Source organism: Spermophilus citellus, assembly GCF_964194105.1.
Source record: "Spermophilus citellus genome assembly, chromosome: 14".
NCBI classification, from domain to species: domain Eukaryota; kingdom Metazoa; phylum Chordata; class Mammalia; order Rodentia; family Sciuridae; genus Spermophilus; species Spermophilus citellus.
Window position 1 is genome coordinate 76429620 of NC_138194.1, and position 23632 is coordinate 76453251.

Here is a 23632-nt window from a genome sequence, read left to right on the forward strand (position 1 = left end):
GTGTGGCTTCTCAGCTAACACGTTGACAGACAACGTCCAGAGAACGTCCCGAGCTTTCCCCACGGCAGGGCCAGCGGGGTGGACCGGCGGTCCGAGCCCAGGCATCACCCGTGTGCCCCACCTCGGGGTCGAGGGCGGACCCAGGGTCCCGCTTTTGAAGAGCCACACCTAAGCGGTTTTCACGGGGCTGAAGGGCATCGTTATCCAGAGGCAACCACCCTGTGTGCACCCCAGCGCGACGGGCAGTAACGAAGGCCATGTTGTTCTGCTTGCCCTAACACACAGAAAGAAAACGCGGGAAGGCTCAGGCCGATGGCAGCCGAAAGAGGAAAGGAAGGGAGTGTGAGGGGTCGCCACAGCTTCCCACCTGCGTCAAGCTCCAGCTGGTAACAGGGCAGTGGCTCGAGAGAAAGCTTGTAACCCTCGAAGCGGGGGTCCAACAGAGGTCTCTTCACCCGCAGGGAGCAATTAGCCGCCACCTCCATCTCTTTCCAAGATCCAAGCGTGGGAATTAATAAAGCTCTTGTTGAAAGGTCCGCGCTTCACTCCTGGAACTGAGGCTGGGAAGCGGCGTGGTTCCCATTCCAGAAACCACTGCGGCGCCAAACTGCCTTTTGGGAAATGTAGTGTGCGCGAGAAATCGGACCCTTGTGGCATGCTGGGTTCTGTAGTTTCTCGGGGACTTAAGGCCCGCTCAACGGCAGGACCTGGACTCTCTTACCCAGCGGGCTAAGCGACCAGGAGGCGGCCCGCGCTAGTTAAATTCTCACTTTATAGGCAGGGTGGCGAGACCCCGCCCCGGAAATGCGTGTTCTAGCTTTCTGTGTGCTTTCTGTGTGCTTAGGTGCCCGAGCTACTGAGGGTCTAAGTCCGGGCAGCCGAAGAGTGTGGTAGGTAACGGTCGTCAGCGCAAGGGTCATTTCGTCGCTGGGAAGGGACGGCCCTCGCCCGCGGTGATGGTGGTGAGCTATGCCCGTGGTCCTCAGGGCCGGGACCCGGGCCCAGCCCAGGCTCCTTTCGATGTGCTGTCTTTCGTTAGCTTCCCCGACCCGCGCTCGCGGGCCTGTAGGGCTCTCCGGCAGGGCGTGCTACTGGAGTTGGCCTGAAGCCAGTCCTCGCTTTGTTTTCTGGCTCCTCCCCTCCCGCCTCTCCAGCTGTCTCCGCCCTGTTCTATTTTCCCAAAGAATGTCTGAACTGGGAGGTATCCCCTAGTGCCCTTGTTTTACCAGTGAGAAAACTGAGGCCTTTAGGAATTAAGTGACTTGTCCAAGGTCACTATCCGTATTTTAGGGGGCCAAGGCGAGATCAAGTATTCCTGATATGGTAACTGACTAGACCTTGTAGTTATTTTGAAAACGTTAGCTTCCAACTACAAAAGTAAACATTTCTTGATTCTTTCTCAAGTCTTCCTTTTCCCTGTTCCCCTTTAAACAGCAACAACAACAACTGAAAACTCATTTCCAGTGTAAGTTTTCATATAGAAGAATTGAGAGACGGGAAAAGTGGTGTCAAGTTAGTGACAGATTCGCTGAGGAAAGCTTTGGCTTATTCCAAGTTTTATTGAAACTTTTGGATGGCCCCAAAACCTAACCACACTCTCCTTTCTGCACATTTTGGTTTTGATTGTCTGCTTTTGCTGAAAATTGAGAATTTTCTAAGATAAGAATTAGTTTGAGATTTGTTTTCCACTTAACCCACTGGGAATACTGCATTTGATAAGACACACAATACACATAGACTACAGCTAATGTAGCAGTTGTAATTCTAAATCCTAGTGAAGGCTAAAGTAAAGCACTTAGAATCTTATCTGATGGTTTCGTTTTTCACTAATACTTTTTTATCTAGTACTGATATTTAGATTATGGCTTCCTCAAATTCTGAATGCAGTTAAGGTGCAGAAATGATCCAGTCATTTATAATGTTCAGTTAAAGTGTTTGGGGGCTTCTAGGAACAAAGTACCTGAGTTGAAATTTTGCTTTCACTATTTTCTATTCCTGTGCCTCAGTTTTCTCAGCTGTAAAATAAAAAATGTTAATATGTAATGATAAGGTTGGGAAATTAAATGTAATTTTTTAAAAATACACAGAGTACTAGGTAATTAATTGTTTAATGTTCCAAAAACAATAGTTATTAATAAAAGATATACGGGGGAAGGAACTTGTTTAGTGAATAATCAATATGAGTTGGGATGAAGTAAATTATATTTAGAATGATGATATAAGTAATACACTTGAACATCCTTCTAGTTGATAGAATATTAAATCTGTTAGGATGATTGCCCAGAGGATTTAGAAGAAAATGCTTTATAAATATTCTATATCTGAACATATATGTTGATGTCCAGGTTAGCAAGATGAACAAAGATGCGCAGATGAGAGCAGCAATTAACCAAAAGTTAATAGAAACTGGAGAAAGAGAACGGTAAGTAATAGATTGTGTTATTGAATTACATTATACCATCTTTAATAGTTACATAATGTTATAGGAATCTAATTATCAAGAAACAAACAAAACATGCCAGTGAAAAGAATTACAGAAAGTTGAGATTATCAAAAACTTCTATTCCTAACAGCCATAAGAATTTATTTAGGTGCAACATTGCTTGCAAGACTTGGACCAACACAGGCAATGTAGAAGCCAGAAATTATTATAATAAATAAAAATATAAATTATTATAGATTCTCAAAGAATGTATAATACAGTGGGGAAGAAAAAAATACTCAGATAGCTAAGTTGAAGACATAATGTTACCCAGGTTTTCATAAGACTACATGATAGAGCCACATTGGAGCAGCATGTGCCATTCCTTTTCTATGAAATATTTCTCTTCTGTTCATTCTTAGTAAATTCTAGTTCATCTCTCATGTATTACTTCAAATATTGCTTCTTCAAGGAATCTAATTATGGAATCCCAAATACTTTGTTCTGTCGTATCATTTAATCACATCCTGTTCTAGTTACCTACTTTACTAGTGCGTAGCTCTCAATATAATCCAAGTTCCATGATAGCGAAAACACTTTTGTATACCCAGAATCTAATGCTATAACCAACACCTACTTGGTTAAGTAAATATTTGAAGAAGGAACAGGTTTAGAAATATACAGAAGGGGCCAAGGAGTCAATAAAGACTCCTAGAAGCAAGATGATAAAGTTTAAAAGAGAAATATATATATATGTATGGAAGAGGAGGAATTTTTTCAATTCTACCTGGGGATTAAGGGGATGGGTAAGATCTCACAGAACAATAAAAGATGCTTATGCTGGGTTAGAAGGATTATCAGTTCTCTAAGCCAGTAAAGGAGAGGATATTATCTTCTAATGGCATGTGCAAAGTCACAGAGCTTGGTACAACATGATTAATTCCCTGGGTACTACAAAATTATAGGAGAAAGCTATACGTAAAGTCTAAAAGCATGTGGCTGGAAGAGTGGACAGAAGTATGGATTTGGTATAAGTTAGAATTATTTCAGCTAAAAATAACAGAAACTAAACTCAGAATCTGGCTTAACCAATAGAAACATATAAGCTCATCTAATTAAAATATCTAGGGTTTAAAGTTACTTCATATATCACTAAATTTAGGCATACAAAAATTATTGCCAAGGATGTATCTTCTCTCACCTCGGCTTTTCTCTATTGTTGGCTTTATTCTTAAAACAGGTGGCAGAGATTAGCAGTTCAAACTTACATATCACTGCTCAGACTGCCTTGTTGAACACAGGACCTAGCTTGACTACCATCTTACTTAGGTAATAGGCAAGTTATGATCAGCCTTGCCTAGGTCATATTCCATCACCAGACCCTTAGCCAGATTCTTATACTGAGAATGGCAGTGTTTTGTTTTTAATCAAAGAAAGGTCAGGAAAATGGATGCTCTGATTTGCAAAAACATTCATTGCTCACTTTATACTTGAATGATGGGAATTATTGAAAGATTTTAAGAAAGGGAATAATTAGATCACATTTACACTTTACAAATTGTATTCTGTGTGAAGGATAGATTTGAAGATTCAAGACAGAAAACAGATAAATGACTTAGAAGATTGTATTGGGTTAAAAAGAAAAACAGCAAAAATGGAAAGGAGAACTTAAAATTTTTTTTAAAAAAAAAGTGGAAACAGCTCTTTATATGAGGAAGGAGGCATCAAGAACAGTGCCATGGGTAACTTGAGAAGATAGTACAGCTAGTAGTAAGTAGAGGAAATTATGTGGTTTTTTTGTTTTTTTCATTTGTGCAGCTTAGTTTCCAAGTTTCAATCACATGGCCTACCCTGTAAGGTGCCAGAGATACAGTAGTCAACAAAATGAATTCTGTTCTTTTATGGAACTTAACACTGTAAAGGGAGGAAACATACAATACATGTGTAATATGGCAGATAATGATGAGTGCTAAGAAAATAGTAAAGCAGAGAATAAACATGGGGAGGTGATATTTTGGGCAGAGAACGTTTCACTGCCAACAGATCAGAAGGATATGAGGAAGTGGAGGAGTTCCAAGAGCCAAGGTCCTGAGATGAGCTTGCCTGCTATTTTTGAGAAATACATGGAAGCTAAGGAGACTGCAGAAGCTGAGTGAGGGAGAAAAGAGATAATGTAGAATCATTTAGGCTGTAGTCAAGTCTTAGAGTTCATTCTGGGTAAATTGTGAAGGCACTAGAAGGTTTTGAGCAGTGCAGGATAGTGAAGTGCACAATTAAAGAAGCAGGGAGACAACTTAGGTAACAGTCCAGAAAGGAAAAGATGGTGGTTTAAACTAGGATATTGATGAAGATAGTGATAGACATTTGACTTCTAGGTATATATTTTAAAACTAAAACTTGTAGGATATCCTCATGGATTGGATGTGAAGCGTTAACAAGGGATCTGAGTAAAAGGTGCTGCCAAAGTTTTCAGCCCAAAGAACCAAAAGAATGGAGTTATTTTGAGAAGGAAGCAAGATGAAGTAGGAGAAAATATAAAGTTGGGTTTTAGCTCTATTCAGAGTAAAAGATCAAAATCATGAAATTTGCAGGGAAAAGGATGGCATTAAAGCAGATTATGCTAAGTGAAGCTAGCCAATCCCTAAAAAACAAATGCCAAATGTCTTCTTTGATATAAGGAGAACAACTAAGAACAGAGCAGGGAGGAAGAGCATGAGAAGATGATTAACATTAAACAGGGACGAGAGGTGGGAGGGAAAGGGAGAGAGAAGGGAAATTGCATGGAAATGGAAGGAGACCCTCATTGTTATACAAAATTACATATAAGAGGAAGTGAGGGGAAAGGGGAAAAAAAATAAGGGGGAGAAATGAATTACAGTAAATGGGGTAGAGAGAGAAGATGGGAGGGGAGGGTGGATAGTAGAGGATAGGAAAGGCAACAGAATACATCAGACACTAGTATGGCAATATATAAAACAGTGGATGTGTAACTGATGTGATTCTGCAATCTGTATACCGGGTAAAAATGGGAGTTCATAACCCACTTGAATCAAATGTATGAAATATGATATGTCAAGAGCTTTGTAATGTTTTGAACAACCAATAATTTAAAAAAAGAGTAAAAGATCAAATGGAAATGTCACTTAGTGGATCTCTAGGAATATTCACAGAGAAGCAATTTGCAGGGAAAGAGAATCTGGTTTGGTATGTGACGTATTTAAACTGAGAAGTTGGAGGATTTCTAAGAGTGGTATGTGGCAAAAAATAATAAAATATTTTGTAGCATTCCTGATGCCATTAGTTGCAATATATACCATTTTCTACTATTAAGAAAAAAGAAGATATTGCTAATTATGATATGCATGTGAGCTTCTGAGTTATTAAATTGTGTTGGGGGCCAATCTGTAAGGTTAGAGGGAGATATAGCAGGGAAATAAGAGAGCTAAAGAATAAGAATTTGTAGTAATAGAGTGGGTTTTGGAACTTGAAGTTTTCAGAGCTGCATCTTCTCTAAGTTCAATACTGTGTCAAAGTTGTATAAGACCCATGATATTCCTGGTGATGAAAGGATATGGGATATGTAAGAAGACAAAAGAGTAGAACTTCTTGAGAACTGTTATAACCCTGCCTCTGCATTTAGTTTTACTCTTTATTTGAATGAGACCCAAATAAAATGCAGGACCTAGAGTTTAAATGATTTGTATAAGACTAAATAAAGAACTATTCAGTGATAGAATGAAATTCTGGCCACAACGTTTTGGGACTGAAAATTAGGGAATTTTTAGTTGAGTAGTTGAACCTTTGTTTCAAAGATTCTTATCTAAGATGTACATTGTTGTTTACTTTGAAAACACTTTTTTTCCAACAGCCTCAAAGAGTTGCTGAGAGCTAAATTAATTGAATGTGGCTGGAAGGATCAGTTGAAGGCACACTGTAAAGGTAATCAGTTTAACTTAGAAAATAAACTGATTCCATTGTTTTGAACTGGGTTGGTCTGGGATTCACTAGGAAAAAAGTATAGTCAGTATTTTAAAGTCCAAATGCTCAAGCATAATTTTAAACAATAAAAAATTGAATTTTTCAGCAGTGATTTCCTCTTTTAAAACTATGTATAGACCTGATTGTAAAAAATGTTTAGGAATTTTTTTTGTGTGTCTCTTCAAACAAGTGAGGCATGAGCGCTCAAGGTTTTCTCTGCCATCAAAATGGATTCCTGGGCTGAGGATGTACCTCAGTGGTCAAATACTTGCATAGCAAGTATGAGACCCTGGGTTCAATCCCCAGCACTGAAAAGAAGGGAAAAAAAAAAATATAGATATATATATATATATATGTTTTTCAGGAACAGTATTCCTAATATGTTTTCACTTCATAACAAATTGAGCACTTGAGAGTTGGCAGACTTACAGGAATTATATCTCCTGTCTTTGTGTTCTTTTACAAAATTCACCATAAAAGTTCTTGAAGAATTACACTTTTAAAAAATACACGGAAGAGAAGATTGTTAAATTGCTGATTATTGATGATGATACTGTCTGATAGATTACATATCACTAAGATAAGCCTCCTTTCTTGCTCAGTTTTTGGCATAATTGATTTCTGGATATTTTTAATGAATCTCCATTGTTTCATAATGGTTTCTGCAATTAAAAATAATGGGAACTGTTTACACATTAACTATAAGAAGGCAAGTTAGTAAAAGCACTGACTTTAAAGTATTCCAGACTTTGGTGGCTAAAAAACTGGAGCTGGGTTTCAGCTATGTGGATTGAGTTTCTGAATTTTTAAGCCTCCATTGCCTCACCTCTGAAGTGAAAGAAATGCTTAGTCCACTATATAACTGAATATTAAATGGTGTAAAGCACCTAGTGGGGATCCAGTAGATGTTAATCACATCCCCTCTTATATTTCTTTTGGCCCAGCCTTGAGAAAACAGAGGAACAAAGTAGCTCTACCTTTTAATTTTTAGCTATGGAATTACAAGTTTGATTCACATAATAGGTTTTATTTCCTCTGTTATATTTAAATAAGAGCTAGTATGATTATAGTAAAATAAAATCTGTTCTGTTTTAAGTTCCAGCTTTTTATAAACATTAGAGTTCCCAAATTTATTCTAATTGCTATAGTTATTTGTTAAGTTACAGGTTATTTAGCTGAAAGTTGAACAGACTTGTCTTCTTAATCTGGAGAATACTTAATGTGTTTATGTTATAAATTTTTTTAGAAAAGACAAAAGAAGTGTCCTCTTTTATTTTTTTAAGACCAATATATACTCTAAAAACATGATTTTAACCCTTCCTTATGAAAATCTTTCTTACAGATAATGATTTTAAATGATATGATTTGTTTTTTGCTTTTGCATAAGAGGTAATTAAAGAAAAAGGACTAGAACACGTTACTGTTGATGACTTGGTGGCTGAAATCACTCCAAAAGGCAGAGGTAAGGAGTATAGTCTATGTCAAAGGAAACGTGCTGGTGCAGACATTTTTTTCTTTGCTAATTCAGATGTTTTTTCTTTTTATAAGAAAAAGTACCCTTTCCACAGTCATGTAGGTGTTTTCATTGCCTCATGAGGGAAGTGTTAAAATTGCCTACCTGCCTCTCGCAATCTCAAATAACAAATGAGATAATAGGTGTAAAATGTTTTTAGTGCTCTAAAATGGTGTACCAACATAAGTTGATAGAATTGTTAAGACAGTTTTCAAAATATGGGATTTTACAGAGGCAATTATCATCTGAAGCTAGGATTTACAAACTTTTATGAGATATAGCCTGTCTCCCCTTAAATATTTAATAATTCAAGAGTTTTACTCCAGCCTCTAAGTCTTTGTTCTGCTCTTTCCTTATTAAAAATAAATGAAGGTCTGTCTTCTTGAATGTCTAATTAAGAATTTGGAAGTTCCACAATTTCATGTTCAAGGTGATCCATATTTAAGACTCAGAGCAACCTTTTCCTTAATTTCCCTCTGAAGTACCTTGTTTACATACAGAAGGGAAAGATAGGAAACATTATATTAATACTGATGATGTGTTACTGTAGATGTTAACTACCCTTTTTTTTTTCATTTATTTTGATAAAGTTGGTGGCATTTTTTATTTGTAAGTAGAAACGGGTAAATTAGATGACCTACAAGTTTTTTTTTTTTTTTTCCTCTCACACAGAAATAGTAACAATAGTTTCATTGTAAAAAGTAAGTAAGTTTAAAATTATTACCACAGAACACTAATTCCTCCTGAGGAGGACCTATGAAATCCCATGATCCTTTTCAACCATTTCTTAAAGCCTATTTGCAGCTAGAAAACATGTTTTTTTTCTTCTAGTGTATCTCAGGGAAATATGGAAAAAAGAAATTATTGTTTTCCTTGTGAATTTATATTTTAAGATAATTTTCTCAAATTTCTTTTTCTGTTTTCAGTAATTTATACTTAATCTGTTAACATTGTTGAGGAACTGGTTATGCAGGTTAGAGTATCTGTTATTCACCACTTGCATCTTGGATATTTCATTGTCTAGCAGCAACTCCCTGCTAGAGAATGAGAATTTCTTTTATTATTAAAGAAAAGTAGAGTAAAAATAAATTGTTTCTTTTTGTTGTTGTTTTTAGTCTTCCTTTAATTGTCAGGAGCAGACATTTACTTTTTTTAGCATACACTGAAATTGACCTTTTTCAACATGCAGTTTTCTGAACTTTATATACATATATAGATGCATGCAACAACCACTACAACAGTTTTTCTTATCCTAAAAAAACTCCTTCCAGCTGCTGCTTTATTATTAAACCTTATCCCAAAGCAAATGATGTGTTTTCAGTCATCTTAATTCTAAATAAAAATATTTTAATGTGTATATTGATTTCATTTCCAGTGGACTTTCAGTTTGTAGTCTTCTGAGATAGACTTCAACAATTTATAAAAAGTATTTCCCTTATTTATGTACTTAGTTGTTTAATTGTATGTGGAAATATTGAAATTTATCTGAAGTTTTTTATTTCTCTTGAACACAAGCAAATAGTTTTATTTTATGTTTTAGTTAATTGCCTCTTTTGAATTTTTGTTTTGTTTAATATTCTAAGAACAGTCACACAGGTCAATATTCAGAAAGTTAAAAATATAACATGTAACTGTTGTTGCAGTTTTTTGCATCTTTGCTGGGCCAAGAGAGTATGTGCCTTCATTATTTCTGTAAGACATTGCCAAATTACCTTCCAAAGCATGTATCAGTTTATACTTCCTCTAGCTTAAAAAAAAAAGGCCTCCTTTCTCTTATTATTGACCTTAGAGTTTGGGTCTATCTGATTGTTAAGATATGCTGTCTGAATGTGGCTTTAATTTTCATTTCTCGTCTTAAGAATGAGCCCCTCTTACATAAGAACAGTGTCTCTCCTTTTTATCTCTTGCTCATTTTTGTTAATCTTCTGATCTTTTCCTAATCAGTTTGAAGTATCTGTGTAGTAGAAGAATCAGTTTTGTTGTTGTTTTTTTTTTTTTTAAAGAATGTTTTCCCATTATGTCTTGTGTCTTTGCTTGTGGTAATTTTGACCAAGTATGAGATGTTGTGTATAAGTCAAATTTATCAGTATATGACAGCCTGTGTATTTTAAAATGGCCTCCACTGCTAGTTTAAATAATTTTCTTATATTTTCTTTTTATCAGTGTGCAATGTATTTAGGTATTAAATAGTTCATTAAACTAATGAATTACAAGTATTCACTTTCTTTTCAGATATCTCTATTTTTTTAATTGAAACATGAGAGTTATGTATGAAATTCCTTTATTGGTGATCTTGAATAAAATGTCACGTCCCAAATTGACATGTTTTAACAAGAATCATCTTACTCTGATGTTTTTGTTTTTGTGTTTCAGCCCTGGTACCTGACAGTGTAAAGAAGGAGCTCCTACAAAGAATAAGAACATTCCTTGCTCAGCATGCCAGCCTTTAAGGTTGAATTAGATTGTGTTGTTCTGTGTTTTATTTCTGAAAGTACAACTTGCCATAAATTAGAAATCAGTTTCCCAAAATAAAATCCTTTTTTGTATGATGGTATACAGTTTTCAGTAATGATGTATACATTGTATTGATTTTTTTCCCTAAATGTGTTATTTTAATAAATATCTCACGAATGAGTTTGAAGTTTGCTTGGAGTTTGGAATGAATGGGACTCTGTGTTTATTACTAATTCATTAAATTTGTTGAGAAAGTCAGGAATGAATACAGTTTAAGTATTTAGTTTATGCATTTCTTTGTGCTAACAGTTTAGAAGTAAGAAGTCTTTCCTGATTGCATATGTATTCTTGTTTTGAATCCCCATACTGTTTTATAAATTGTAATGCTTCCTCTTGTACCATGGTTATTTATCTTTATTTCTTATTTGTTACAAATTCCAAGGGTTAGTACTGGGTCTTACTCATCTTTATGTGCCTTCCTTATGCTTCAAAGAATTTACCATCTAGTGGAAGAGAGAACATTTGCAAGCTGGCTCCACACCAAGCTCCTCCCACATACTCTACTCATCTGAACTTTGAAAGCAGACTCTATAAATTGCATCCCCACATACTAAGGTCAAGAAAGAACTTAATGGGTGAATAATTTCCACCCATTAGCTTTACTCTGACATCAGGATTGCCAAATCCAATGGACTCTTGTCTATTCTTATGTGACCTCTGCTGGAAAGTGAGAATGTTGACCATCCTGCCACTTGGAACCCTCGTCCCACTCCTCACATTGTTTCTTCCTACCACTGGAAATTCCTTCTGTTTCTTGTGGAGTACCTTTTGCTGATTGTGACTTTTAAGTAATGTTTCTTAGAGCTCTTTCCTGAGCCCTCTGCCTGACTAACTGGATATACTTTTCCTGAGCAAATCCCAGGAAACGGGTCAAACCGTGACTTCAAATACCAACAGGTTGATAAATGCTAAACTGCATCTCCAAACCAGACTTATTTCTAGCCTCCAGACCCATATATTTAACTGCTATGGATCATCTTCATTGGATATTCCTCAAACACCTCAAAATCACCATACCTAAAATAGCAATTTTATTTTCCCCCACTAACTACCCCTGCTGTGTTCCCTATTTCTGAATGGTACCTCCCAGCCATACAGATTACCTGAGGAGCTTGTTAAAATGCTGATTCTGAAGGTAAGAGATATACAGTACAAGATTATACTTTATTTCTAACAAGCTCTGAGTGGGGTTGCATGCTGCTAATTGAGGATCACTTTGAGTACAGTGAGGCTATAAATTTATCTTCTACCTTCTTTATAAACATAGATTATTGCAGTAGACCCCTAATGTTTTCTTGTTCTATGCCTCCCCCAATATCTCTTTCACAGTATTGGCTAAGTGGCCTTACTAAAATTCTCATCTGATCATTTTATTCCTCTACTTGAAATGTCTCAGTGCAGGACAAAATTTGAACTTGGCATAAAACTTATGCCCCTCTAGATCTGTCATCTACTTAAGAGTTCCTCAAAGTTAACAAGTTGTTCCATCCCTAATACTTTTGCAAATGTATCACCCTAGGAAGTCCTTCCCTCCTACTTATCTCATTCCTACTTACCCTTCAGTGTTCAGCTTGAGTTGCTAAAATATCCTGACTCCTCTGGTGTAGATTTCCCCACCACTGTTTTTCCATAAGAAGCAACTGTATGTTTCTCTTCAACACAGTGGTTCTTCAACTTGCATACATCCAGAGGAGAGGAAACTTGATTTCTTTGACTTTGTATGATGTTTATTTGTGAATGAGTGAGTAAGGGAATGAATGAGCAAATGAACCAGTGAATGAACATGGGAGCATGAAGAAAGATAACAACAAATAGGGTATAATTGAGGAAAAGCTTCACATTAATCTTTTGCAGAAATAATTTCATCTTTCTAATGAATTTTGTAGTCTTTGAACCTGGGCTTAATCGCGTAAAGTTTTGAGCCTGAGAAGACACAGTCACAAAAACCTACCCAAAAGAGTTTTTTGTTTCTCTTGATCTCTTATAAAACAATGTTTTAAAGTACTGATAGGGATGCTTGTCATTTTGCTACTCATTTTTCAAAAAAGAAAAGCAATCTTAAAAGTTACACAGAAAATGTTAGAAAAGTAGTTCTTATTTCTTAGAACTCTTCATGGAAGCAAACCAAAAATTAAAAATTGTTCATTTAGATACTATTTTAATAGTCTAAAAGAATATGAGAAAATGAAAACAATTTATGAAGATAGTTTGAATGGGACAGGAAATAAACTGAATTGAAAATATTTCGTAGCCATTTTTAGTACTAAAGAGCTTAGATTTAAAGTGATAATGCTAAGAACTTTCCCACCTCTAACCCGGAAAGAAACGAGGTTTCATTGACATCATATAGATGTCTCATTTGCTTCTAGAACCATTGATACCTTGTAAATAAACCAACTTTGTGAACATCTTGACTCAAATCATTGATTTATATAAACTTAAGAATACATTCTTTAAAAATCTTGCATACTTTCACTTAATGTTGGAAATTTAATAGGATTATTATTGCATGACTGCATTGGTAAGTATAATTAGGATTACTATAAGCTTCTCTTATAGAATTAAAGAAGATCCAGCTAAATTATTTATGTGATCTCTTAGCTTTGGCCTTACAAGTTATCATTTGAGCAGTGCCAATCCAGGGACTGGGTGATGCTGGGGATTGGTTGTTAGATATGGTACTTTCATAACTTGATAAAAAGCTCCACTCAACACAAAAGAACTGTGACAGCTGCTCAGTAGCTGATGCTGGAAATGATCCAGAGAGAGAGAGTATGTGTGTGCGTGTTTGTATTTAACCCTTGTGAAAGGCTATCTCATGTTACTCAGTGACTTCATAAAACCCCTCATATTTACCATTAGAAACCACACAAAAGCCATTGGATGAAACCTACCAAGAAAACTAATGGTACGTTCAGAACATTCAGGTTCTAATCTCGTCTATGATACTGAATTATCAGGTAAGACTGACTCTTCTTGAATTTCCTTATCTGGATAATAGATCTGATAATATTGACCTGGCAGGAATTAAAATAATAAAATCTTAATACTAATAATCAGAAGAAAACAGATTCATGTTATTCCTAGCAAGAACTCTAGAAATATTTAAATTATTTACTATGTGTTTTCTAGTTTTATATACATGAATTACACTGTGTCAAATAGCTGCATTTATTTTTCAGTCGTTTCTAGCTAACATTAATTACCATGAGAATAGAAAAATAAAGTTGTACAACTTGATTGAAATAGAGAAATATCGCTATAATAGCAATTAGGGAAGGTTGACCTTATCTTTAATAATGTTTACCCTCATTCTACTATGAACTACTTTGTGCCTCAGGTTGTATCCTATTTGTCTTTGGATCCTCATTACCTAACAGTGAATTTTTAATGAGTGACAATAGAGAAAAAAATGTGGCATATACCTATTTATACCAGACTTCAAACTCTATTTGGTTATTGTGCTTACCAGCCAAAAGGGGGCACTAGAAGCTGTATTTTAGTCCTGCTGGTGGCTGTTAAACTACTGGGTATCATTTGATCAGGCCCAATTCCAATAAGGCCAGCCAGTGTTTGCAAGATGAAAGTGTTACTGAATTAAATCAATGTGAGGAACTCAGAATGTGTTCTGGTATAAAATAAGATGAAGCTATAGTGAACATAAATGTTGTTTGACTGGGATTGTTTTCTGCAACCAATTCAGTAATTAAGAAAGAAGCTGATTTACATAGCATATACCACTACTGATAACGGTTCTCTTTCACCAACTTTATCAAGGAGGAGAGGGTAGGGGAGAGGAGGAAATCCTTAACAAATGAAAGAAAAATAATTTTCACTGTATTTAAAGGTAATATCTTTCTTTTTCATCCTATGTCACTTTGTAAAAAGAAAAAGTATAAATAGAGCATTGTATAATAGTGCGCAAACCCTGTGAACATTCAATGAATATTGGCATATGATGACAATAATAAAGAAAATCAAAGAACAAAGACATAGAATTGATTGATACTTATGAAATGATGCTACTCATCAGTCAGTTTTGGGTACAGGGGTTATTAGAACCTTGGACATCCGTAAATGCTCCAGCTTTGTGCCTGGAATTATCAGAATAAAGTGATAAAAAATGGCTTTCAGTTGCCCTATTAAGTTCTTCCCTAAAATTTTTTGTTGAGGGCATATTCTTCACAATGAATCCTTTTTAGACCGCTACTTATATCAAATTTAGACTTCAATGGGGTAAGAGCCACAAAATAGAAAGGTGGAAAAATAATTGATTGCTAAACCCTTACCTGTTGATGTTGCAAGTGACTCAGATAACAATATGCATTGTGTGGCTTGAAACACGGTTTGGCTGAGATACTGACAGTGTGACAGTTCTCTATTTCTTAGTTCTATCATCAATGTATTTAAATGACCAGATTAGTCACTTAAGGGTTCCACCTGACAGTTGCCTTTCAACACTATCTCCTATTTGATAGGGACACTGACAGAATAATAAATTATGAAAATTGTGGGTGCTTCTCTTAAGAGACATGATACAAAGTCAAAGTTATGGTTAGGACTTAGCAAATGTATACATATTTGCTATACCAGCATGTACTCAAAACAGTTTTGTGTATAGGGTCTATCCTCCATGTTTTACCCCAATCCATAAAAACTGGGATTGCAGACAGGCATATTTTGTGAAAAAGAGCTTACACGTTCATTGACTAGTTGTATTTCCTATGGTCCTGATTTAATTTTCTTACTTCTCAGTGGCTTTATAGAGACTACCAATGAAATAACTGCCCCATTTATCATTGTCATCACTTCTCTGATGTTTTTTCCCATCCTGCCAGCTAAGATGTGATTGTCATTAGAACTCCCTTACAATTACCCTCAATTTCTCTCCTTTTTTTTTCCAATCACATGTAGTCCTGCTTTAAATATAACTACCCAGAAAGTTTATTCCATGTAGAAAACTGAACTTGAAGAAAATATCACAGTTCTGCTAAGTCTCAATTTAAAAATGACAACCAGACATTCTGAAAAACTATTGATACGGCATTGACATGGCAACAATTGGCATTAACATCTGACAAAAAAAGTCAATGTCATGAAGGAAACAAAAAGGAATAAAAGGAGAAAGTAACAGCAATAAATGGTCTTGATTAAAAGATCAGAGATATTAGGATGTAAAGCAGTGTATCATCCCTGATAAATAAATAACCATTAAGGACATTCTTAGGACATTGGAAAATTATAAACATAGACTGTTGTTTCAGTGTTAAATTTCTTGAGTATTACAAATGGGTTCTTAAAGAATGAGCATGTTCCATGTTGAAGTATGTAAGGATGAAGTGTCACATTATAACTAACTCAAATGGATTAACAATAAAAAATGTGTACAATAAACTAAATATGGAGTGAGAGAAAACCAAACAGCAAATGGGTATCTAATAACTTTGAAATTTGTCATAATAGTTTGATTCTCTTTAATAATAATTTTTTCAATGAATAAAACACTAGATAAAATCAAAATCTCCTATGGCTTTCGTATATTTAGTTTTATGTAATATTATAGAAGTGTTCCTTTTATATCTATGCATAAATGTTTTATATTGTTTATATAATTCTATAACATTTTTATTTTAAAAACATCTTCATTGATGGTATGATTGACATATAAAATTTCTGTACTGATTTAATTTATACAATTTAATGAATTTGGTGGTAAGTATATAACCATGAAACACCATTAAGGCCGTAAATACATATCACCATCCAAAGTTTTCTCCTGTTCCTTTGTGGTGGTGGTGGTGATGATGATGATGTTCATGTTCATGTTCAGCATGCGTGTGTGTGTGTGAGAGAGAAAGAGAGAGAGATAGAGAGAGAAAACACCTAAGATTTACCCTCTTAGAATTTAAGCATATACACTCTGCTGTAGAGTACATTTCCAGAACTTACTAACTTGTATAACTAAAACTTTGTATACTCTTTGATAATCACCTCCTTATTTTCCCAGCTCCTGGCAATCACCATTCTATTCTGCTTCTACGAGCTTGACTGTTTAAAATTTCACATATAAAGGAAGTCATACAGTATTTGGTTTTCAGTGGTTGCTAATTTATTTAGCATTATTTCCTCCAGGCTCTATCACATTGTTTCAAATGACAAGATTTACCTCCTTTTTTGAAGGCTGAATGACATTCATCCATCCATGTGGCTTATAAACAAATTTATTTCACAGTTTTGGAGGCTTGGCAGATTTGGTGTCTAGTAGAGTCGTCTTCTGGTTCATAGAAAGTGTCTTCTTCATGCATCATCATATTGCAAAAGGGTGAATGAGCTCCTTTGGGCCTATTTAATAACAGCACTGTTCTCACTCATAAGGGCTCTGTTCTCATCCTGACCAAAAGTCCACCTCCTAATATCATCATCTTGGAAGTTAGGGTTTGAACATACAAATTTCAGGGGAACACAAACATTTCAACTATAGCATAAAATTAAAATTTGTTTTTTTGTTTTGGTGGATTTTTTATTGTTTGGGGTTGGGGCAGGGCCGTGTTACTGGAGATTGAACCCAAGGTCATTTTACTTGGCACTTTGGTGAGACAATCTCACCAAAGTGCCAAGTTGGCTCCAAATGAGATTCTCCTGCCTCAGCCTCCCAATTACAGGCATGTGCCACTGCACCAATCTCGGTCTATGTTTGTTTGTTTGTTTGTTTATTTTAGTGCTGAGGTTTGAACCCAGGGGTGCTTTTACTGCTCAGCCACATCTTCAGCCCCACCTTTTTTATTTTGAGACTGGGTCTCACTAAGTTGTTTCGGGCCTTGCTAAATTGCTGAGGCTGGACCCAAATTGCTATCCTTCTGTTTCAGCCTCCCAAGTCACTGGGGTTACAGGCATGCGCCACCAAGCATGGCATCAATTGGTTTTTGACAAAGATGTTAACACACAATAGGAAAGGATAGTCTCTTCAATAAATGTTCTGGGAAAAATACTTATTCACACTCAGAATTAATTACAGTCTCTTCTCATACTGTACACAAAAAATTCACTTAGAATAGGCCAAAGGCAAACATGAAACTGTAAAACTACTAGAAAATATATAGGGAAAAAGACACATGACATTAGCTTGGGTAATGAATTTTTAGATATGATCCCAAGAACACAGGAAACAAAGCAAAAATAGATAAATGGAATTGCATCAAAATGAACAGTTTCTGCAGAGACAAGGAAACAATGCAGTACCAGTGAAGAGACAGAAGAAAGGAGAGTAAATATTCACAAGACAAACATCTTGCTAATATTAACAAGATTAATTAAGTTTAATTAATATTAATCCTATTAAGGGTTAATATTAGATTCATAAACTCAACAGAAAAGCAAGAAAACAATAAAAAAGGGAAAAGGATCTCTACAGACATTTCTCCAAAGAAGACAGGTATATGAAAAAAATGTTCAACATCACTGATCACAAGAGAAATGCAAGTTTAAATCACAATGCTATATCACCTCAAATTATTAGAATGTGTATTAACAAAAAGGAGATAACAAGCACTGGCAAAGATGTAAATAAAAGGGAATGGTTTCACACTGGTATGGATGGAATGTATAAAACAGACATTGTTTTAGTCAGCTTTTTTACCACTGTGACTAAAAGACCCAAGTAGCACAATTGTAGAGGAGGAAAAATTTATTGGAGGGCTCATAGTTTCAGAGATCTCAATCCATAGACAGCCGGCTTTATTCCTCAGGACTCCACCCGCCAATGAAGCACCTCCTCCCACCATACCCCACCTGCCTCCAGTTACCACTCAGTTAATCCAATCAGGGATTAAATCGCTGATTGGATTAAAGCTCTCGAAGCCCAGTCATTTCCCCTCTGAACCTTCACAACGTTGTCTCCCATGAGCTTTGGGGAAAACCTCATATCCAAACCATAACAGACATTATGGAAAACGGTACAAAGGTTTCCCCCCAAATTAAAAATAGGTCTACCATATGATGCAGTAATCTCACTACTGGGTATATATATCCAAAGAAATTGAGATCAGGACCTCAAAGATATATTTTTGCATCCATATTCATTATAGCATTATTCACAATAGCCAAGATATGGAGTTAACAAATGTATATCAATGGATAAATGGACAAAGAAAATGTGGTAAATATACATAATGGAAATCCTACTTTTGCAACAATATAGATGAACCTGGAAGACATTAAATAAAATAAAACAGACAGGGACAAATACCATGTCTTCCTTATAGATGGACTAATTCATGGAAACAGAATAGAATGGTGGCTTTCAGAGGCTGGAGAATAGTGGCTTTGGGGAAATGATAGCCAATAAAACATTTTAGTTAGAAGGAATAAATTCAAGAGATCTATAATACATGGTAACTACAGTTAATAACAGTATATTACATACTTAAAAATTGATAAAATGGTAGAATTTAAGAATTCTCACTACTGAAAAAATTATGAGGTAAATAAATTTTGTCCCCTTGAAAAACCAGTGAATGTCTATTTTGTAAAATGTACTTCATATTCTGATCCTGTTTTTTGACTTTTTTAAAAAAATACAACGATTTGGAGCTATTCTAGATAATATTGGTGACTTATGGTTGTTGAAAAAGTTTTGGTCAGGATTGTAACAACAGTCTTAATTCTTAGTGCATGTCTGTGCAAAAAAACAAAAACTGATGACAGCATAAGTTCTTGCTTTACCATGGAGGTAAGAAAATGCCAAATGAATTACTAAGCATTGTTAGAACCTATTATGTAAGGAGTGTAATGGTTGCACTTCTTCAATTCAAGCTTTATTTGGGAAAATAATAAAAGCCAAAACAGAACAATAAAACTTTTCAACATTTCCAAAATGTTAATAGCCTTAGTAGTTTCAAAAGACACCCACAAACTCCAAATTTTTCCAGGTATACACTGAAGGGAAAAGGTGAAGCCATTCACTCCTTTATGCCTTGTTTCAATGTGTTAAGGTCTTTCAGTAAGTGAAGTGTTGGACAAGGATACGTCTTCTGGATTTCTCCTCTTTTTCAGTCCAAAAATCAATTTGAACATTTTCAGTGCACATGATTGAACTAAGTACTCTCCAATTTTATAGAATCTTAGAGAAGAGAGTTTTGTAAAGTTGAACCCAACTTTTGGAAGTTGTTGGCCTTTTAATTTTGAGATTTTCTTGTGTAAAAATTTTCTCAAAGTTTTTATAAATAACACTGGGGCCTTGCTGTGCTATCACATTAATGCAAGTGAAGCTGTAGTCAACAGCCTTTATCATCATCCTGTTTTTCAACATTCCAACTTAAATTGAATGTGTAAAAAAACACAAGGCAAATAATGATAAAATATATGATTCAAGTGGCACTTTGAAACTCCATGGTAAAAGCCTTAAGTCTTAAGCAATTTGATATATCTTATAGAAACAAGAAATTTATCTTGTCATTTAGGTAAATTTGTAAAGCAAGAAAGATAGATCTTTGAAAATTCATCCAAAACATTTACCCTTTTTTATTGCTTTAATCCTCATATTGACAGAAAGTTTCCAACAAAGCTCAGGAGACAAACCCTTCTGTGACTGTGACTACTTTAAATTTTTTTTCAGTTGTAGATGGACACAATACCTTTATTTTGTTTGTTTTTATTTTTAATGTGGTGCAGGGATGGATCCCAGTGCCTCATGCATGCTAGGCAAGCGCTTTACCACAGAGCCACAACCCCAGCCCTGAATGGGGCTACATTTGAGTATAAAATTCCATGGTTCTCTATGTCTATGCCTTACTACATAATGGCTCTCATATCTGATATCATTTACAATTCTCTCACAAAGTCATTTTTTAAAGACACACAACATTAATAGAAAAATGATCATAAATACCCTCGTTATATTAACCACAACAGAGTTTGAAAGGAATAAATTAATCATAGAAATTTTGCCATTCACAGAAGTTGCCAAACTCTGTAAGACCTTTATTATTCACAATTTGTTAATAACAATGAATGATGTTAGCACTCTTTTCCCCTCTTTTTTTATTAGCTCTTTTTAGTTATACACAACAGTAGAATTCATTTGGACATAACTATAAAAGCATGGAATACATCTTGTTCTAGTTCAGTCCCCAGTTCCTCTTCTTCCCCTATTTCCCTCCACCCTGTCTCCCTTTCTTCCACTGATATTTTTGCCATTTACCCATAATTGGTTTTTTTAATTAATTTCTTGTGGATATACACGATGGTGAGATTCACTGTGGTATATTTTTGTATGTAAATAGGAAAAATATTTCAGATTCATTCTACTGTCTTTCCTTTTCCTATTATCCTCCCTTCCCTAATTCCCCTTTGTCTACTCTACTGAACTTTTATTCCTTTTACTTTTTTAATCCCAGCACAGCCCCTCTGGCCCTCTTATTGTGGGTTAGCTTTCACATATCAGAGAAAACATTCAACCTTTGGTTTTGGGGATTGGCTTATTTCACTTAGCATGATAGTCTCCAGATCCATCCATTTACTGGCACATGTCATAAAGTCATTCTTCTTTTTGGCTGAGTAATACTCCATTGTATATATATACCACAGTTTCTTTATTCAATTTAACAATTTTCACAACAGTCAAATGTGTTTGATATTGCCTGGGCTATGTAGAAGCTGAGAAGCTGAACACCCAGAATAACGAATTTTTGTTTAAACTATCCACTTGTGTAACATTTCACCAAACAGTGAAAACCTGTAAAAAACAAAACAAAAAAACTGTATTTTACTGATTTTTGTGTTTTACTTTCTATCACATGATAAAAATGTGAGGTCTATGAGAACAGAGTTTTTTTAAAAGCTCAAAATCATTGCTACAATTTTTTTCTTTTCTTTTCATGCTACTGGATTAAACCCAGAGGTACTCTACAACTGAATTACATCCCTGACCTTTTTTACATTTTATTTTGAGACAGGGTCTCATTAAATTGCTTAAGGTCTTGCTAAGTGCCAAGACTGGCCTCAAACTTACCATGCTCCCAAATAGCAGGGATTAAAGGCATGTGACATCATAACTGACTCAATGCTATATTTTTAATACCTAGGATATTGAATATTTGTTGAAGACAAACTATCATTTTGTAAGTACTGTTGTTTTCACCATCATTCACAATTAGGTCTAGTTTCAAAACCAGATCTCAGCACAGCTCATTCTCTAAGGTAAGTGAAACACACACAATTGAATGTCTGACTCCCTCTAGTGCTGCAAGAGTTCCTACAAAGCCCCTACCACTTTCAGAGATCAAGTTTAAAATCTGTGTGTTTTCTTAAAATACAGGAAGCACCACACAAAATGAAAATAAGAAGGCTTTTGTTCAAAAAGTATTAAGCATTTCGAGATGGTGACAGCAGAGCATTAAAGCAAGCACGGGGCCCTAGGAGACAGCACCTGTCAGATACCAACTATGGCAATCTTGTAAGGCAGGGTCTTGTTAGAACTAGATTTTAGAAATCTTAAAAAATAAATACAGGGCAAAATTATCAGAATTCTCTTTTAAAGTTTTCTCATATTCATGTCCCCTGATGAGTCTGTATTGTAAAGATTTGAAGAGCAGCCTAAAGCTGAAAAATAATTTAAATCCTAAATTACATAAACTACATAACCACTTTTTCTGGTCCCAAGGTGATGTTTTGGCTATATGGATTTACATCTGGTTATCATTATTTATTGTCACATTATCTCATCAAGTTATTTTAATAATTCAAGATTTAAAATCTCACTGGTGTGATCTTTTACCAGGGTGTTTATTTATCAAGTAAATAAGAACTTTTAAAGGGAGCAATCACTTTAAAATACTGATTCCTTCCACAAGAGTTTATTAAAAATTTATTTATGCAAATTATGGTGCTTGCTTCTTTAAGAAATTTAAGCATTGTAAGGAAAAAAGGAGGCTAATTTGCTGGAAATCAACTTTATTGAAGCCCATTAACCACATGATCAATTTGCTGAGTATCCAATTTGCTAAAATTTGCAGAACCGAATGACTACTTTAATGGAAATATTTGTCATCTTTTAACAGGATTTTTTATTTTAGTGATAGTAATACACTCACACAAACATATACATAGAAAATTATACATGCATGTATAATATACATGTACATATCACATGTACATATTAGATATATACACATATATACACATACTTATTTGTGATTATATCTAACTTGTTTTAAAAAGATTAAGAATAAAAGAAAGATTATCTGGAGCTGGGGTTGTGGCTCAGTGATAGAGCACTTGCCTCACATGTGTGAGGCACTGGGTTCAGTTCTCAGCACCACATATAAATAAATGAATTAAAGCTCCATCAACAACTAAAAATATATTTAAAATATATCTGGAGGAGACAACTATAATGGATCAGGACCAGGTGATTAATCTTGATTAAATGGAAAATAAAACAGGATGAAATAGGAGTGATCATATTATTTATTGAATATTCTATGTCAGTTGTTGGTTGAGATACTCTGAAAATTGGTGAAAGAATCTTAATACTAAAAGTTTGAGGAAAAAATCAACATAAATATGTTCCTAATCACTTTCTTGATATATCCAAAGTTTAGGATGGTTTTCCTCTTTGTTATAAACTATATGGATTTTTTTCTATAGGAAAATCTGCCGGGATTCCAACATGGCGGCGGGCGTGGACAGATCAAGTCTCTGACCTCTTCAGCTGTGCAGGCATAGGGAGTCGTAAACAACCTAAATCTGTTTGCTCAGGATCACTAGGCAATGCTGAGCTGACATGGATCTGGGGCGAACAGTCTGGGCCTCTCAGAACACACACTAAGCTCGGATCGGCTGAATTCAAGCTCCCATTCGCCTGCTTCCCACAGACAAACAGCTGTGACTCAGCACTAATCCATCTGGCTGAAACAACTGGTTAGCCCTTCTGATCCTACGGAGGTAAATGCCTACCGAGCCTTCATAGGTAGTGGCCACAGGTTTGAAACGGGGCTTGGGAGAGACAGTAAGGACCCACCCGTTCCATTGGTCACGAACTGTCGCCATTTGCAAGAGATACCACCATGGCAGAGAACTGACATCACCAGACTGCGGCGGAGGAGATAACTTCATTGAAACCTGCGGCTACAGGTGTGTAATTCCCTAGCCTTCCCTCTCCACACATCGGGAAAACCTTAAGGGCCCCTCCCAGTTCTCCTGTGAGC

At 35.5% G+C, this 23632-nt stretch overlaps 2 protein-coding genes across 5 annotated transcripts in view; one reads left to right on the forward strand and one right to left on the reverse strand.

The window, feature by feature from the left end:
- NUDCD1 (NudC domain containing 1) overlaps nt 1–668 on the reverse strand; it is a 63607-nt gene extending 62939 nt beyond the window's left edge. For both annotated transcript variants that reach the window (XM_081266475.1, XM_081266474.1), the window contains exon 1: nt 368–668. In XM_081266475.1, the coding sequence (XP_081122601.1) occupies nt 368–485 (118 nt within the window). In that variant the 5' untranslated portion in view covers nt 486–668. The remainder of the gene's footprint in view (nt 1–367) is intronic.
- A 150-nt stretch (nt 669–818) lies between these two features.
- ENY2 (ENY2 transcription and export complex 2 subunit) lies at nt 819–16177 on the forward strand. 3 transcript variants are annotated; one of them, XM_081266478.1, is made up of 6 exons: nt 819–962; nt 2346–2422; nt 6291–6361; nt 7788–7862; nt 10287–10364; nt 10861–16177. In XM_081266478.1, exons 1-5 carry the CDS (start codon nt 957–959, stop codon nt 10361–10363), a joined length of 306 nt encoding a protein of 101 aa, XP_081122604.1. In that variant the 5' UTR covers nt 819–956; the 3' UTR covers nt 10364; nt 10861–16177. The 3 variants fall into 3 exon arrangements, with proteins under 3 accessions (XP_081122604.1, XP_081122603.1, XP_081122605.1); XM_081266477.1 differs by lacking the exon at nt 10861–16177 and having other exon boundaries at nt 820–962; nt 10287–10547; XM_081266479.1 differs by lacking the exon at nt 10861–16177 and having other exon boundaries at nt 828–890; nt 10287–10547.
- Nucleotides 16178–23632: the final 7455 nt, after the last annotated feature.

What these genes read in the sequence shown, in the direction of transcription:
- ENY2 (XM_081266478.1), top strand. An exon ending in GAAACTGGAGAAAGAGAACG is followed by an intron (nt 2,423 to 6,290) that starts GTAAGTAATAGA and finishes TTTTTCCAACAG; the next exon opens with CCTCAAAGAGTTGCTGAGAG. An exon ending in AATCACTCCAAAAGGCAGAG is followed by an intron (nt 7,863 to 10,286) that starts GTAAGGAGTATA and finishes TTTGTGTTTCAG; the next exon opens with CCCTGGTACCTGACAGTGTA.